This window comes from Rhipicephalus microplus, chromosome 3 (assembly GCF_043290135.1).
Source record: "Rhipicephalus microplus isolate Deutch F79 chromosome 3, USDA_Rmic, whole genome shotgun sequence".
Taxonomy (NCBI): domain Eukaryota; kingdom Metazoa; phylum Arthropoda; class Arachnida; order Ixodida; family Ixodidae; genus Rhipicephalus; species Rhipicephalus microplus.
Window position 1 is genome coordinate 138,801,275 of NC_134702.1, and position 12,758 is coordinate 138,814,032.

At 47.4% G+C, this 12,758-nt stretch overlaps 1 protein-coding gene across 1 annotated transcript in view; it reads left to right on the top strand.

The window, feature by feature from the left end:
• The window catches only part of Atg1 (serine/threonine-protein kinase unc-51-like protein Atg1), a 146,103-nt gene that overhangs the window by 41,205 nt on the left and 92,140 nt on the right, over positions 1-12,758 (top strand). Inside the window, exons 3-4 of the mRNA XM_037422083.2 lie at positions 9,199-9,249; positions 11,777-11,809. Coding sequence (XP_037277980.1) covers positions 9,199-9,249; positions 11,777-11,809 — 84 coding nt within the window. The remainder of the gene's footprint in view (positions 1-9,198; positions 9,250-11,776; positions 11,810-12,758) is intronic.

A 12,758-nucleotide genomic window follows, 5' to 3' on the forward strand; every position in this document is an offset into this window, starting at 1 on the left:
GGTTACTACAAATTATTTACTAAAGTGATCCACAAAAAACATAGACAGTACTATACCAATAACCACCCATGCCGAGGAAACATGCCGTTGACTTTGCTGGGCCCATGTAAATTTACATGGCGTGTGCCTCGCATCCACAAGCCAACGTCCTCCGATGCCGCTACCCCATCGTGCTCCATGCTCCGGTCACAGTTTCCAGCGTCCTCCTCTTACATTTTTTGATGGCTGCGATTCAACATGGGCACGTGGCACTCGAGCGTAGCTTTTTATTCACTTTCTCCACGCCTTCCTTTACTTGGTAGACGACGGTCGCGAGCGCTCTGACATATACCACTATTTCTGGGAAGTCCGGACCCGGGACACTAAAGAGCAGGACAACGTCAATTTGAAAGTGATAAGATGGCCCTTCTAAGCAAGCGTTGGCGGCAGTTTCGTGGCTATCGGTTTTAGGTTTGAGTGGTATCTTCGAATTTAGAACCCTTGCTGCCTCTCCTTGTCTTTTCGTGTATTTGATTATTTTTACATTTTTTTCTGGCCGTTGATATTTGTCTCGCCAAACCTGTTGTCGCTGTAATGCTTGTTCTCGGGTGATGCGACTGCACAATATGATACAATAAGTTCATTTTTCTTTAGTCGTTGCTTATGCACAGACTGGAGGGTCTTTAGAATTTTTTTACCTCATACGGGCGCCACCATCTTGGTCTGTTAATCGATGTTTCCTTGTTTTTTGTATATTGCGATGTGCCATGCAATATCGTACTGCATCAAACCAACCGCTTCCGTGTGTATGCATGCGTCCACCGTAACACTGTTCGTTTAGGTGTTAAAATTGCAAAAATGCAGCCAAATAGGGCGGCACTAAAGCGCCTTCGTTGATAGCTCTGGAGCATCGCCCTTTCCGCCCACCGACGAAAAATCGTTGCGCCGACCCTCATATAAGGGTAACAGTCTCGGCTTGTTGGTTTAGCACGGCATAAGCACACGAGTGCTGCAAATGCAGCGCTCGTGTGCTTCAAGCCATTGAGTTTCTCACAATAGTACCTTAAGGACGTGTGGTGCCACCGTCTATGCGAATTTGTCAGGCCCCGTTGGAGCGCTGGGAATGACGGTATATGTGTCTGCAAGGCTTGTGTTGGCTGGTGTCGAGCGAGACTTGGGCTGAAAAGTGAATATAGCTGCGTAAATGCAGTTTTTATATAACAAGACGTTTATAAGCGGATCTTATTCACGTGTATTATATTCTAAAATAAAAGTCCACTCACCTTGACAGCACAATCAAATGGCGAAAGAAACAAACAGACCACATAGAAGTGACGGGGGGAACGCTCGCTTTGTTCCAAGTTTAGCGGCCGTTGATTACTTCATACGCTTCGTAAAATTTTCCATCGTCGTAGAAGCTTCCAGTGTTAAATAAAATACGTTTCTTTGCAATGACACAAGTAAATAATTTATTACCTGCTTTTTTTTTAGCAAGAAATTGGTCATTTTAACGTGAAACATCTTTGAGGTATACCTATCCGAGTCAAGTTAGAAGTTCGCATATCCCGTCATTCTCTTGCATTTAGCAGCTCACTAGCGCCAGATTTCCCTTCAAGTAAGTTGTGAGAAACTCTATGCGTCAAGCCTCTTCTCTGTCCTAGTCTGCGCACTTACGCCTTGGGCCCCCGTGAAAGCTGCTATAGTTACATGCAGCGTGGAGTGTGGTTGGAACAGATCAGCAATTCGAAGTTTTCGAGAAGTGGAACTGTGGATAGAAATCGCCTCGTCGTCTCGTTTTCCCTCATGAGCCGTTTCGACGGAGTAAACAATCGTTCCCCTTTCTTTTCTGCTTATATAACTTGGGCGCTGATGCTGGCGTCCGCATTATTTTGCCGTTTCTCCCCGGTGTATATAGGGAGGACTCTCGCCGTACTTCAGAAAAAAAAAGAAGAAAATAAAGTGACAATGGAATCTTCGCTTGGAAGTGTGTCTAGGTGTGAGAGGAGTTAGTTCCTCATAAATTCTCGTCGCGGAAGACATTGCGCGTTTCGCTCACGTCGCGACCTTCGCCTTGTTCGATCTTGGCTGCGCTGGCCAACGGCGCACGGGCGCTATGGCCGCGCCGTATATAGCGCGCAGATGGCTCCCCACCCCGCCTTCGCGTGATCGCGTGTCGCATCTTATCTTTCGCCTCGCTCGTGGGACTGCGGTGGGGGAGGGGGGGGGGGGTCGGCTTGACGAGGGTATCGCACAAGTGTTGCTGCGGTAAGCGGTGTGTAAACTACGCCGTAGCGCGCGAGGGGACGTGGCGTAGTAATAAAGTTCTGAAGGGGCCGGGTCGAATGAGATAGCGTCTGCCGGGCTGGTAGCGACGCGCGCATCTCGGAGATCGATGTAACCCTGTTTCTTCGTCCCCCACCCCTCCACTTATCTTTGCCCCTTTCTCTATTTCACTTTCATTTAAATCCTTTAAGCCCCAGATCTCCTTAGATCTCTCTGGTCGCCTACTCGGCAACGGGACGAAAGGGATTACACTCCATTAGCGGACATCTTTCTACACTGTCATACGTTTGTCTGTATGGCGTGCACCCTGCGAGTATTAAGTTCTGTAGCCACCAGGGCCATAGCGCTCCGTTAAAGGTTGCCGCGAACCATTTTCTAACATCTATACTGCCGCAGTTGTTTTTTGTTTGTTTTTCCAAGAAAGGCTTTGCTATCGTCTCAGTTTAAACAGTGTGTGTACTAAGCCGCATTGGGCACCGCTCTTTTAGTTGTGTACCTACTATACTTTAAAAAGTATCCATCGAAACATGATACTAGTTTATCAGAGTGTATTGAGCATGAAAGTGACATACCATTCTCCACATTTTCTGCCTATGTGAGGTGAAGCTTTGCTGAAGTATATATACTTTGAGTTCATCGAGATTGTGACCTGCCGTGTTGATATATTACATGCCACTTCTGATTATTTTGTCGCCGTGTCCGCGCCATACCCCTTCAATTTAAAATTGAGTTGTTGTCTTGTTTCGCCTATACGTTGCTTGGGAGACAATGATCAAGCATTTCACCGTGTAAGCAATGTGTGAACTAGCTAGTACAGATGAGCTTGCATTTTCACCAGATGACTTGCTAGGTGTGCACTCCTTATTTCCCGGTGATGTGGCCCTCCTTGCCCCATCGGGTAGGCTCGAGTGCGATATCAACTATGACCGGTCTGGCTTATTGTATCGGCCTGATTTGGTTGGCCAGACCGGCCCACATTGGAAGCTGTTGGCGTACAGGGGCACATGCAACCAAGTGGGCATTGCGCTAGCAGGATAATCTCGTCAATTTGTCATGCTGAGGATGCTGGTGGAGAACGGTAGGGTGTGAACGTGCGTATCTATACGTCGAATGCTTTCACGCCTGCATCTCTGTGAAGAAGTGTGCTTCTTCATTGTCCAACTCGACTCCATCTGCTTTGGAGTTGAATAGTGTATCTAACAGGTGTTGTCTTTCGGGAACCGCAACGGCTTTGCCAGATTGCCGCGGAACCCCATATTATATTTTTGTTTTTTTATGAATATGTAAATAATTGCTCGTGGGGGTTAAAACCTGACTAAGTTGCACTTGTTCTGGCAGCTCGCGGAACGTATATAACATGTCCTTGATAGAAGCCAGTTTGAGAAACCGTGATGTAGAGCATAGAGATGCTAACGATGTAAGCACCCAACTGAAAGGGCGCGTTCTTTCAATGCAGTAATGTTAGTGCTTAAGAGGGTGTAAAAAAGGGTGTAAATGTTTCAGTGTGTATGAACGATTTACATGAAAGGTGGTCAAAAATCATTTATCTTGCAGCACTTTAAGCCTCTATACGCCCTTAGCCATGGAGTTTCCGACAGTATGTGCTCGACGAAACTCTGGCGCTACGATGTATGGTCTTTGCGCTTGCGGCTTCAGACGCGCTTGTGGCTCTGTTTGTTGTTGTTTTTCGGATTATGTGATGGACTGTTGTGAAGCGGGTGAGCTAATTTGAATGGGTCAGCCTAAACGGTTGAAGGTCGTGAAGTGGCACTGCTGAACCTTTGTGCTGAACTCTGTTTCTTGAAAAAGCGGGTGCTCTGCCACAAGGTCGAAGCTTATGCAAATCCATCTGTTATACCCGTCATTACCACGCTGGCTGCAGTGCCATGCATTTTAGCTCCTATAAGCACTAGCGCTAGAACATCCTCTGGTGCACTGGTATGAAACTTTATGCCCGAAACTTCGGTCCCGTCTGGATTTGTACGCATATTTGACATCTCGATAAAACTTGTTGTTGGGAAAGTTGGTTGTTTGTCATATTGTAAAATTCATAGCGCAACCGTGACTCTCGCGAACATTCACACGTCCACCCGAGTAACACACATGACATTCAGCGCTTATTACCAACTGTTTATTATTGCTCCTAAATGACCTTTTCATATGCTTACAGAAAAAATGCGCAAAGGCAATAATTAACGTCATTGCGAATGTGGAAAGCGTTCAACGTGCGATGTATATAGAGCCACCACCCAACAAGGAACAGGTAAAAATTAAAAAAAAAAGAAATACGAAAACCAGATAAATCAGCTGGAATAGCCGCAACCTTGCCTTGAAAAAAGATATTTCCTGTTGATGCAACGCCAAATACGGCTCGCTGATACAGATATCCTTACTTTTTTCTAGTTATGGGCACAAATATACGGTCGACCGTGTTCGCGTAACAACGTTATTATTCAGCCTGGGGAATGCGTCGTATTGGTCCCGCAATTTTGGTCGTTCTGTCGTTGGGTACGACGCGCACATGACATGGAGCTATATATACTCTGTACCGCACATTTTGCGTTGCAGCTTTTTTTGCATGCTCACGCTGTGCTGCGAAACATTGTTCGACCTTCACATCTCGTTGTTATCAGCCGGGAACTCTGGTCGTCGCGTGTTTACATTTTCTCTGCTTGTTCGACACTTGCTGGCCGCTGCTTTAGTTTTTCTTCTAGTGAGCTCACGCGGAGGTTAAAAGGAAACGCCTGCCGAGCAGAATCTCTCGCTGTACAGATACAGACTGAAAGGAGGAAAAGCCCTGACATATTTTTTTTTTGGCTCATATCTGTTAGCGTTAAATGTGACAGGAAGCGTGTTTGTACGAAACTCTCGCTTCTTTTTTGTTTTTGCTTTCAACGGTATCTTTTAGTTAGTGATGCTGTATTCTGGAGCATTTTGTTTGTCGCAGGCTGTTTTCCTTTTTATAGAACCTAAAAGCTTGGTCAGATTTATTATTTTTGTTTAGCTGAAATCGAACTTCTTCGAACTCGCGGGACACTCCTACGAATTCTTTTTGGGACACTTCTGTATAAATGGACCAGATGAACGTGAAGAAAGCTGGATTCGCACGAGTGCATAGAGGAAGTTTTCGCTGTGGTCGGAGCATCACATGACGCGCACGCTACGAGTAAGGTACCTAGATAAAAAAAAAGGTAGGGACCTTAGTTCTGAGAACTCCCCATCCTCGCTCCGTCCGGCCTCCGAGCAACGCCGCTTGTATCCCGCACCAGCGTAGGGACTCTCGAAAGCGGGGGAGTGCGTCCTGCGGTGCCTAAGACAAACACGCTGCTCTGTGCAGCCACACTCAAATATTATGACCCAAAAATAAGTGCAGTGCCACTACTGTGGGACAGTGGTCAACACTTCCCATTTGCCATGGGCTTCCCAAATGAACCCCCATACTGAAGCCCACCAAAGAGGACTGGGCGACGACCCTATCAATAGCTGCACACTAGAGGAACAGCGAACTCTGGTGCGGTGTCCTCGGGTGGCGGCTTCGACTAATCAGGTCCAGGATGTCGACCAGCTCCGTGGGGATGAGGTCTATCTGGCAGCTTCGATAAAGAATTTTTTAAGTGTGAATACGCTTTATAAGCGACCCCAAACCATCCACCGCCGTCGGCGGCGTCCGCAGTCTTCTCTCTATCTTTAGAAGAAAGAGGACTTGGCGGGCCGCAGCGCGACGCTCTACCGAATAAGCCACGGACGCGACGCTGATATCGGTGTCAGTAACGCGCCTTATACCCCCTCCCCCTTCACTCGCTCCTCCACTCTCCTCGCTCGCTGCAGCTGCGCGCGCACCCCTCTCTCTCGCGCGCCCGCCTTCTCTCTGTCTCCCGTCGAGAGCGGGTCGTGCGATGGATGTCCCGGAGGCAACGCTACCTTCTGGATATAAGGCACGTTACTGACACCGATATCAGCGTCGCCAACGGATTTTAACTTTACTCCCCCTCATAGCATCACCCCGTGCATTCGCACTTAACCATGTTCACCCTCGGGGAAATGCTTGGGAGTTTTTTCGCCGCCGCGGATCGAAATGCCTCGCGCGCAGACGTCGTTTCGAACAGCGTTCCATCTTGGTATGCGTTCCATCTTGTGCCCGGCGCAGGTGAAGAGTTCCGTAAGCGCGAGAGTGCGCATGCGCGGATTCCGTAAGCCGCGTTCCGGCTGTGTGCTCGCAACGCCTCCGCGGTTCGTCGGATGGAACGTGACTGGTCCGCGGGGAAGGAGAATGTTTCCTTCGCGTGTGAATGCACCGTTATATACTTACTGCAGCTGGGGCCGAGTCTCCGTCGTTGTCGCCACTAATGCTGTGAAGAGGGCTGGAAGGATTAGTTTGTGAACTTAATAATAATAATGAAATCTTGCGTTTTACGTTCCGAAGTGTGATCGCTGCCGCAGGGTTTGAACCCGCGACTTCCGGGCGTGCAGAATAATCATTCCACCGTAGTGAACTTTTTCACGCGCTGGAACTTGGTTGGAGTGTGTGGTGGCACAAATAGAGGCTTGGGTCATTGCATTTATTCTTTGGTCGTTCAGTTTCTTTTCTTGGTTTTGTTTGGCCATTCGTGGTAGCTGTATAATGCGATAGCTGCAGTAACACGGCCAGGTCGACTCGTTTTCGCACTTTTGTTTCTAGTAGATATAGCGGTTACGTTATACCCGACCCCGATATGCATCTCTCGTCCCCCCGACTCGAATACCGTTGCGGGTTCAACGATACGGACCCCAGTGTATTTTTAACGCGTGCTCGCGTTCGTAAATCGTCTGGAATAATCAGTCGAGATAATGGCTCTCGAGTAGGTTATCTCTGCATGCATTGCGCGCTGCATATGCATCCATGTCATCGCGGCTTCATATGCAGCGCCCAGCTGTTCTCTCACATTATCTATCCTCAATAATTTTGTTTGTTTGTTTTGTTTGCTAGTTCTAGGCGCACAGACAGGCCTTTGCGGCCGGATATTACGTTTTTTTTTTATCTCGCGCGTTATAGGTCATTTCGTCGTCTCGTTTTGTTTTCTACTGTTGGTTTGCGTTTTATAATGATGATGGACGAGCTTGAATTTCAGGACCCGGGATGTAGCAAGGTGTTTCAATGGTGAGCGGAAGCGGAAGTGAACCGATTTGCTGTTGGACGAGTGTGCTGCTGCTTGAAGGCATGCTTGTTATTGCCATTTATTTTCCGTAACGGGCTATCGAAACTACGCATTCAGTTCGCTGTTAAGCGCTGGTTAAAGGTGCGTCGTTGCGTCACGTTTTTCCTCGTAACAATGTAAGGGACGCGGAAGCGACCAGTGTTGCGCAGGCTGAAAAACAATGCCTTGGCTTGTCCCGCTATATTTTCGGTCCTTCCGTCAGGTGCTCTCTCTCTCTCTCTTTAGCCGCACTGTCTGCAGTGTCTGAAAAAAGACACTGGACATCTTCCTCCTGATGCTCAGTGAATCCCCCGGGGCTTTTTCTTCCGCGTGCGTCAGCTGGGAGACAACGATCGTGCTGCTGCTTTCTTGGGCATCTGTCGCTAGCACTAGGTTCGTGGGAATATTGTTTCTGGGATGTTTTGTCGTGAAGGCGTTGCTGCCGTGGGCTCGGGTGTGCATGTCGGGTGTGCATGTCGGGGGTGACATTTATGTGCATTCAAAATTAAGAGGGGGGGGGGGTTGTGCAAGTTTTTTTTCTTTTTCCTTATAATAAGTACGACTGATTACAAGTGGTGCAGGAAAGCTTATTACTAAACAATCTGGCTGCTTTGCGTTTTCATTGGTTAATAACACAGATACAACGATGACAGGAAAGCACACGTGAGTAAATTGCTCTACTTCAGTGAAAAAAAAAAAGGTAGAGGGTCTTGTCAGTTGCCGTAAAAAATAACAATAAATTTGAAAGGCGTGTGGTCACGCTGATGTTAGCTTTCATGTATTTAACATAACATTTATCCCGTAGAAACGGCAACCTGCGTGCGAGCTAACGTTAAGGCGTCAAATTTCTTGGATATCGTGTGTTCTTGAAGGGAGTGTTACTTCCTGGGCTTCCGCTTTCAAACTTCTTTTTCTTATTTTTTTTTTCAAAAAATTTCTTCCTATCTGGAGATGCAGAAGTCTGCCACGAGCATTCTGCATCCGTAAGAGGCAGCATGTTGCTTACGCACACGTGCGAAATCGTCCCCGAAGAACTGCGCCATTTTATATTCCGTTGTCCAAAGTCGTCTCTCGCCGCGCGCTCTTCGGAGATCGGCAGATGTCCGTTATGCGAAGCCTATAACGTTTGGCTGCGTAGCTCTCGTAACGTCGCGACTGCTTTTGTTGTTGAAAAGTTGTACAACCTCGCGCATGCGGTGGTTTCTTCTCAATTCTTACCGCCTCAAAAGGAAATCATTGTGCTCGTGTGAGCGTGCAACCTCCGTCGATATGCGAATGTTACTGTTACTGTGTCGGACCGCGTTCCTCGATCGCCTCGTGTTTAAAAAAAAACAACAACAAATGCTTGCAACTGGCGTACATTCGGTTCACGTGGCACCATCCCGCAACTTCGTGTTTAGAGTTTGTGAGTTTGTGCGATTGGCGTATCTAACTCTGGCGGCAACCTTGCGCTGTATGCTTATACGCTGGAGTCTGCGCGGCTCGTGTATTTCGATGACACCCCTGTACGGCGGCGGCTAGCGAATGGGAAGGCCCAGCGAAGCGTTATGTAACACCGCGTATTTGCGACTGCCCCGCTGGCCCCACGCATTCACTTTGCCCGGAGATGAAGAGCCGCACAGTTATTCGGTGTGGGCGCCGTCGTGAGCGTGCTCGGGTGGGTCGGCCTTTTGTGAACGTGGCTGCTGGCTGACACGGATTTCACGCGTGAGGCAAACTGCCCTCTCATTGTGTTCTTCGCCTTTTTATTTTTTTCCCGCAGGAGCTGTCTGAGCTGCATCACGAGAACGTGGTCGCCCTGCTCGACTGCAAGGTGGGCTGCCTCTCCGTATTCTTTCTTTTTCTCCGTATTTTTTCAATCATAATCTTTATTTTTCTTCCAGCTAGAATTTCGAGGATATTCTATCCTCGTGAATGTGAAAGTTGATGGAAAAATGTGAAATTTGGTGTTCAGACACGGACACTATAAAAATCAGTTCAACGTGAACGCTGGCGAGTTGACTTCGGCTACCAAAATAATGAACACACATGGATGCTCCAGCGCTTCAAGGGAACACCAAAAAAAAAAAAAAAACACTCACTTGGTGCACTCTGAGAACTGTCATACGTTTCGCAATAATCATTTCTTTATTAGCGGAGAAGAGCCAAATTGAAGTATTATTTTGAAATTTCGCGCCAGAAATCGCACGTGACGTCAGAAATTTTCTAGTGTATTATTGGTACTTTCGCGACATCGGATCGATGAAAATTTCTGAAACTTCGCGTGCTAGGCCCATATGACGCTCGCAGATAGCCATGCACTTCGTTTTTATCGGTTAGAAGCTAGCTGGGACCCAGTAGACGCCTTCAAAATCCGTAACGTCGCAGTGCTTGATGCGGGAATCTCGAGGTGGCTCTCCAGGTGCATTTTATCTTGTCGCGTTTTGACGCCTACCAGCAAGCGTCGTGTCGCGGCAAGAGCGGCGTTTTTGGGATTGTGGAGCGGTACTTTATTTTTGTGCGAAAGCTCGTTTCGCTTTTTTGTGTCCCTTTAAAGATTGCGCAAATATAAGCCATACGGGTAAGGAGGAAAAGGGACGGCGAGAACGAGTAGACGCAAGCACCGAGAGCGAGGCGTGTAATGTATTCAAATTGTACTTTCGACTGTATCCGGAACACGTGCTGCGCTGCAGTCTGAACTGGATTGCACAGAGTGGTGCACCCACGGGCAACGTGTGTTCCGGAATACGTTCGGGGGCTCGCTTAGCTCGCTGTTAACCACGGGATCATTGCGAATACATGTGACACGTAATTGGGTCTCTTGCCTACCTGTCGCCAGAAGATAGCGGAAGTGTATAGTTGTACTCTAAAAAGAAAGATTGCAGTGCGCTCGTTTATATTCGGTGCCGAAAAAAAAAAAGTGCCTCACAGTCTAATGTATAGTTTGAAAGGGTTGACGCGTGGAGAGCTGATGGGGATTCATTTAAAAAAGTGTTAACAGTGCAGAGAACGATTGGGAAAGCACGATACAGCCTAATGTTGCATCGCGTAATGTTGCATTGCTTTCAGCTTTAATGAGTTGTCTCATTGTTCCATGTAAACGCACATTCGTCTCGCTGTACAGCGGACAATTCGACAATGCGGGTGATGCTGTCTGTAGAAAATGGCCGCAGCGGAGCGTTGTAAGGGCTGTCACCTCCGCATAGGGAAGAGTGGGAGTAGAGATTAAGAGGTTACAGTCATCATGACGACGAAAATGTCTATACTTTTGTGTGAAGAAGATACAAACGACACAGCGAACAAAACTGCGAAGCGAAACTCTCGAGGTGTTTCGCTCCAGTGGAGATTGAATGGACCCACTGAACCGGCTATTTTGACGAGTAGATCGATCGCTGTATATTATGAAGGACCTTATTCTCCATGGAATACTGTATGCCGGCGCTTTGGGATTACTGTTTTGTTTTGCGGTTGACTCGTGGCAGGCGTTATGGCAGAGATGTAGGCGCGACAAATAAGTGTCCGCATATACCGTGGGAGACCACGGCAAACGGGAAGGATAGGGACTCGGAGTTGACACACATATATTTACAACTGGTTTAGCGAGCACCGCCAGTGATACCGATCAGCTCGTGGTCACTCTATCCACTTCGTCGTCTTTCCCTTTGTCCTCTTCATCTCTATGCCACTGGTACGTAGCAATATCGGCTTGCCCTTTGACAACGTTTTAACCAGGAAGAAAACAAAACGAAGATCAAAATTGTTGCTCTGCAAACACGTTTTCCGCTGTGTACACAACTGCACGAAGGAAAAAAAAAACATGTGTCGTGCAATGATTTTGATTTCTGAATTTAATCGCGTCCATGCGTTCGATAGAATACCAGCTGCTCGCGCATTGTGCGTTTCTCTCTCCCTCACGAGAGTATTACGTAACGCAGTGTCGAACAAAGAATCGTCTACAGCAGTCATATGTATAATAAAAGAAAAAAACCAACCCTACTCTGGTTACTTTGGAGCTTACACTTCGCGAGATGTGATAGGGGACCTGTAAAATTCTGTTCTAGTCACATTCCTCTTGAGAATGTGCCATGTCACGCTGATAATGCGCATGCAGTTCATGTCCTGGAAGCTGTCAACCGTGTGGTTGTAATGCAAGGAAAGAAGTGCGATTCAGATGACAAATATCATTGTGGTCCTTTTTATACAATTCCTCAATAAGTAAACGCTCACGATTTCTTAACGTTATGCTTACTGTGTCTTTTTCTTTCTCTCGTTGTTTTATTCAGAGGTGTATTCGTTTAGCAAAAACAAAAATATTTTAATATTTTAGCTTGTATTATGTTCATATTTTCTTTTTTTTACAGGAGACCACTCACCATGTCCATCTCGTCATGGAGGTAAGTCCCTGTTTATGTGTCCTATTAGACCTGACACATTCGCTCATTAAAATTACGGAGACAGCAGGAGACTATCTGATAGCAACGTCGCGATAGTTGAATTCTCAAGGTTGGGTCATTGAGCCAAATGCCGGGCGCCCGAACTGGATTAGTACATGAGACACTCGTGGCGATATCTGTTACATTTCGATGGTCAAATGTGAATGTCCCAAGGGTCGGCTAAGATTGTACTACACAAAGTGATCGACAAACGCGGTATTAGTGAGCGAAGTGAATATTACTAGAAAATAACTACATTTGCTCGGAAACTGCAGGTGATTCAAAACACGCCACAAGGGACTCGGCCAAAAAAAAAAAAAATCAAATCCGCGTTATTATAAGCAGATAGCTACTCGTGTCTACGTGCTTCGAGTGGTTGACGAGTTCGCCCGCGCGCTGCCAATGGCGTTGGTTCCGGGTTCGATTCCCGAACAAGAATTTTTCGATTACCGAGGAGCTTTCTACGATACGATAAACCTGTGTGGATTTCCGTCTCGCTTCCTGCTTGACATTAGTGGTTGACTATTTTCGCCTTCTTAACGTGTCGGCCATCTTGCCGCGTTCCGAAGGACTGATTCGCGAAGAAGATAAGCGGGGAACGTTAGGTCAGAAAAATGGCGGCGTTCGCTGCTAGTTTCCCGCGCGTAGAGTACCGCGGGGCTTGGCGTTGTGGCGCGTTCAACGACCCCTTTTGGAGGCCCCGTGAACGCAGCTGATGACTTCGGCCGTTACCTGCTACCAATAAACGCGAGCGATCCCGTATATATCTGGGTGCCTGGGGGGTCGCTGCGCGTTTTTTTGGAAGCGCGGCAGCCGTGCGTTTCGCTGATAACGTCGGCGATGGGAACGACGAGTTTTCCGAACATTTGCTTAGTCTCCGCATTTTTTTACGCGTGGATGTTTATAGGGG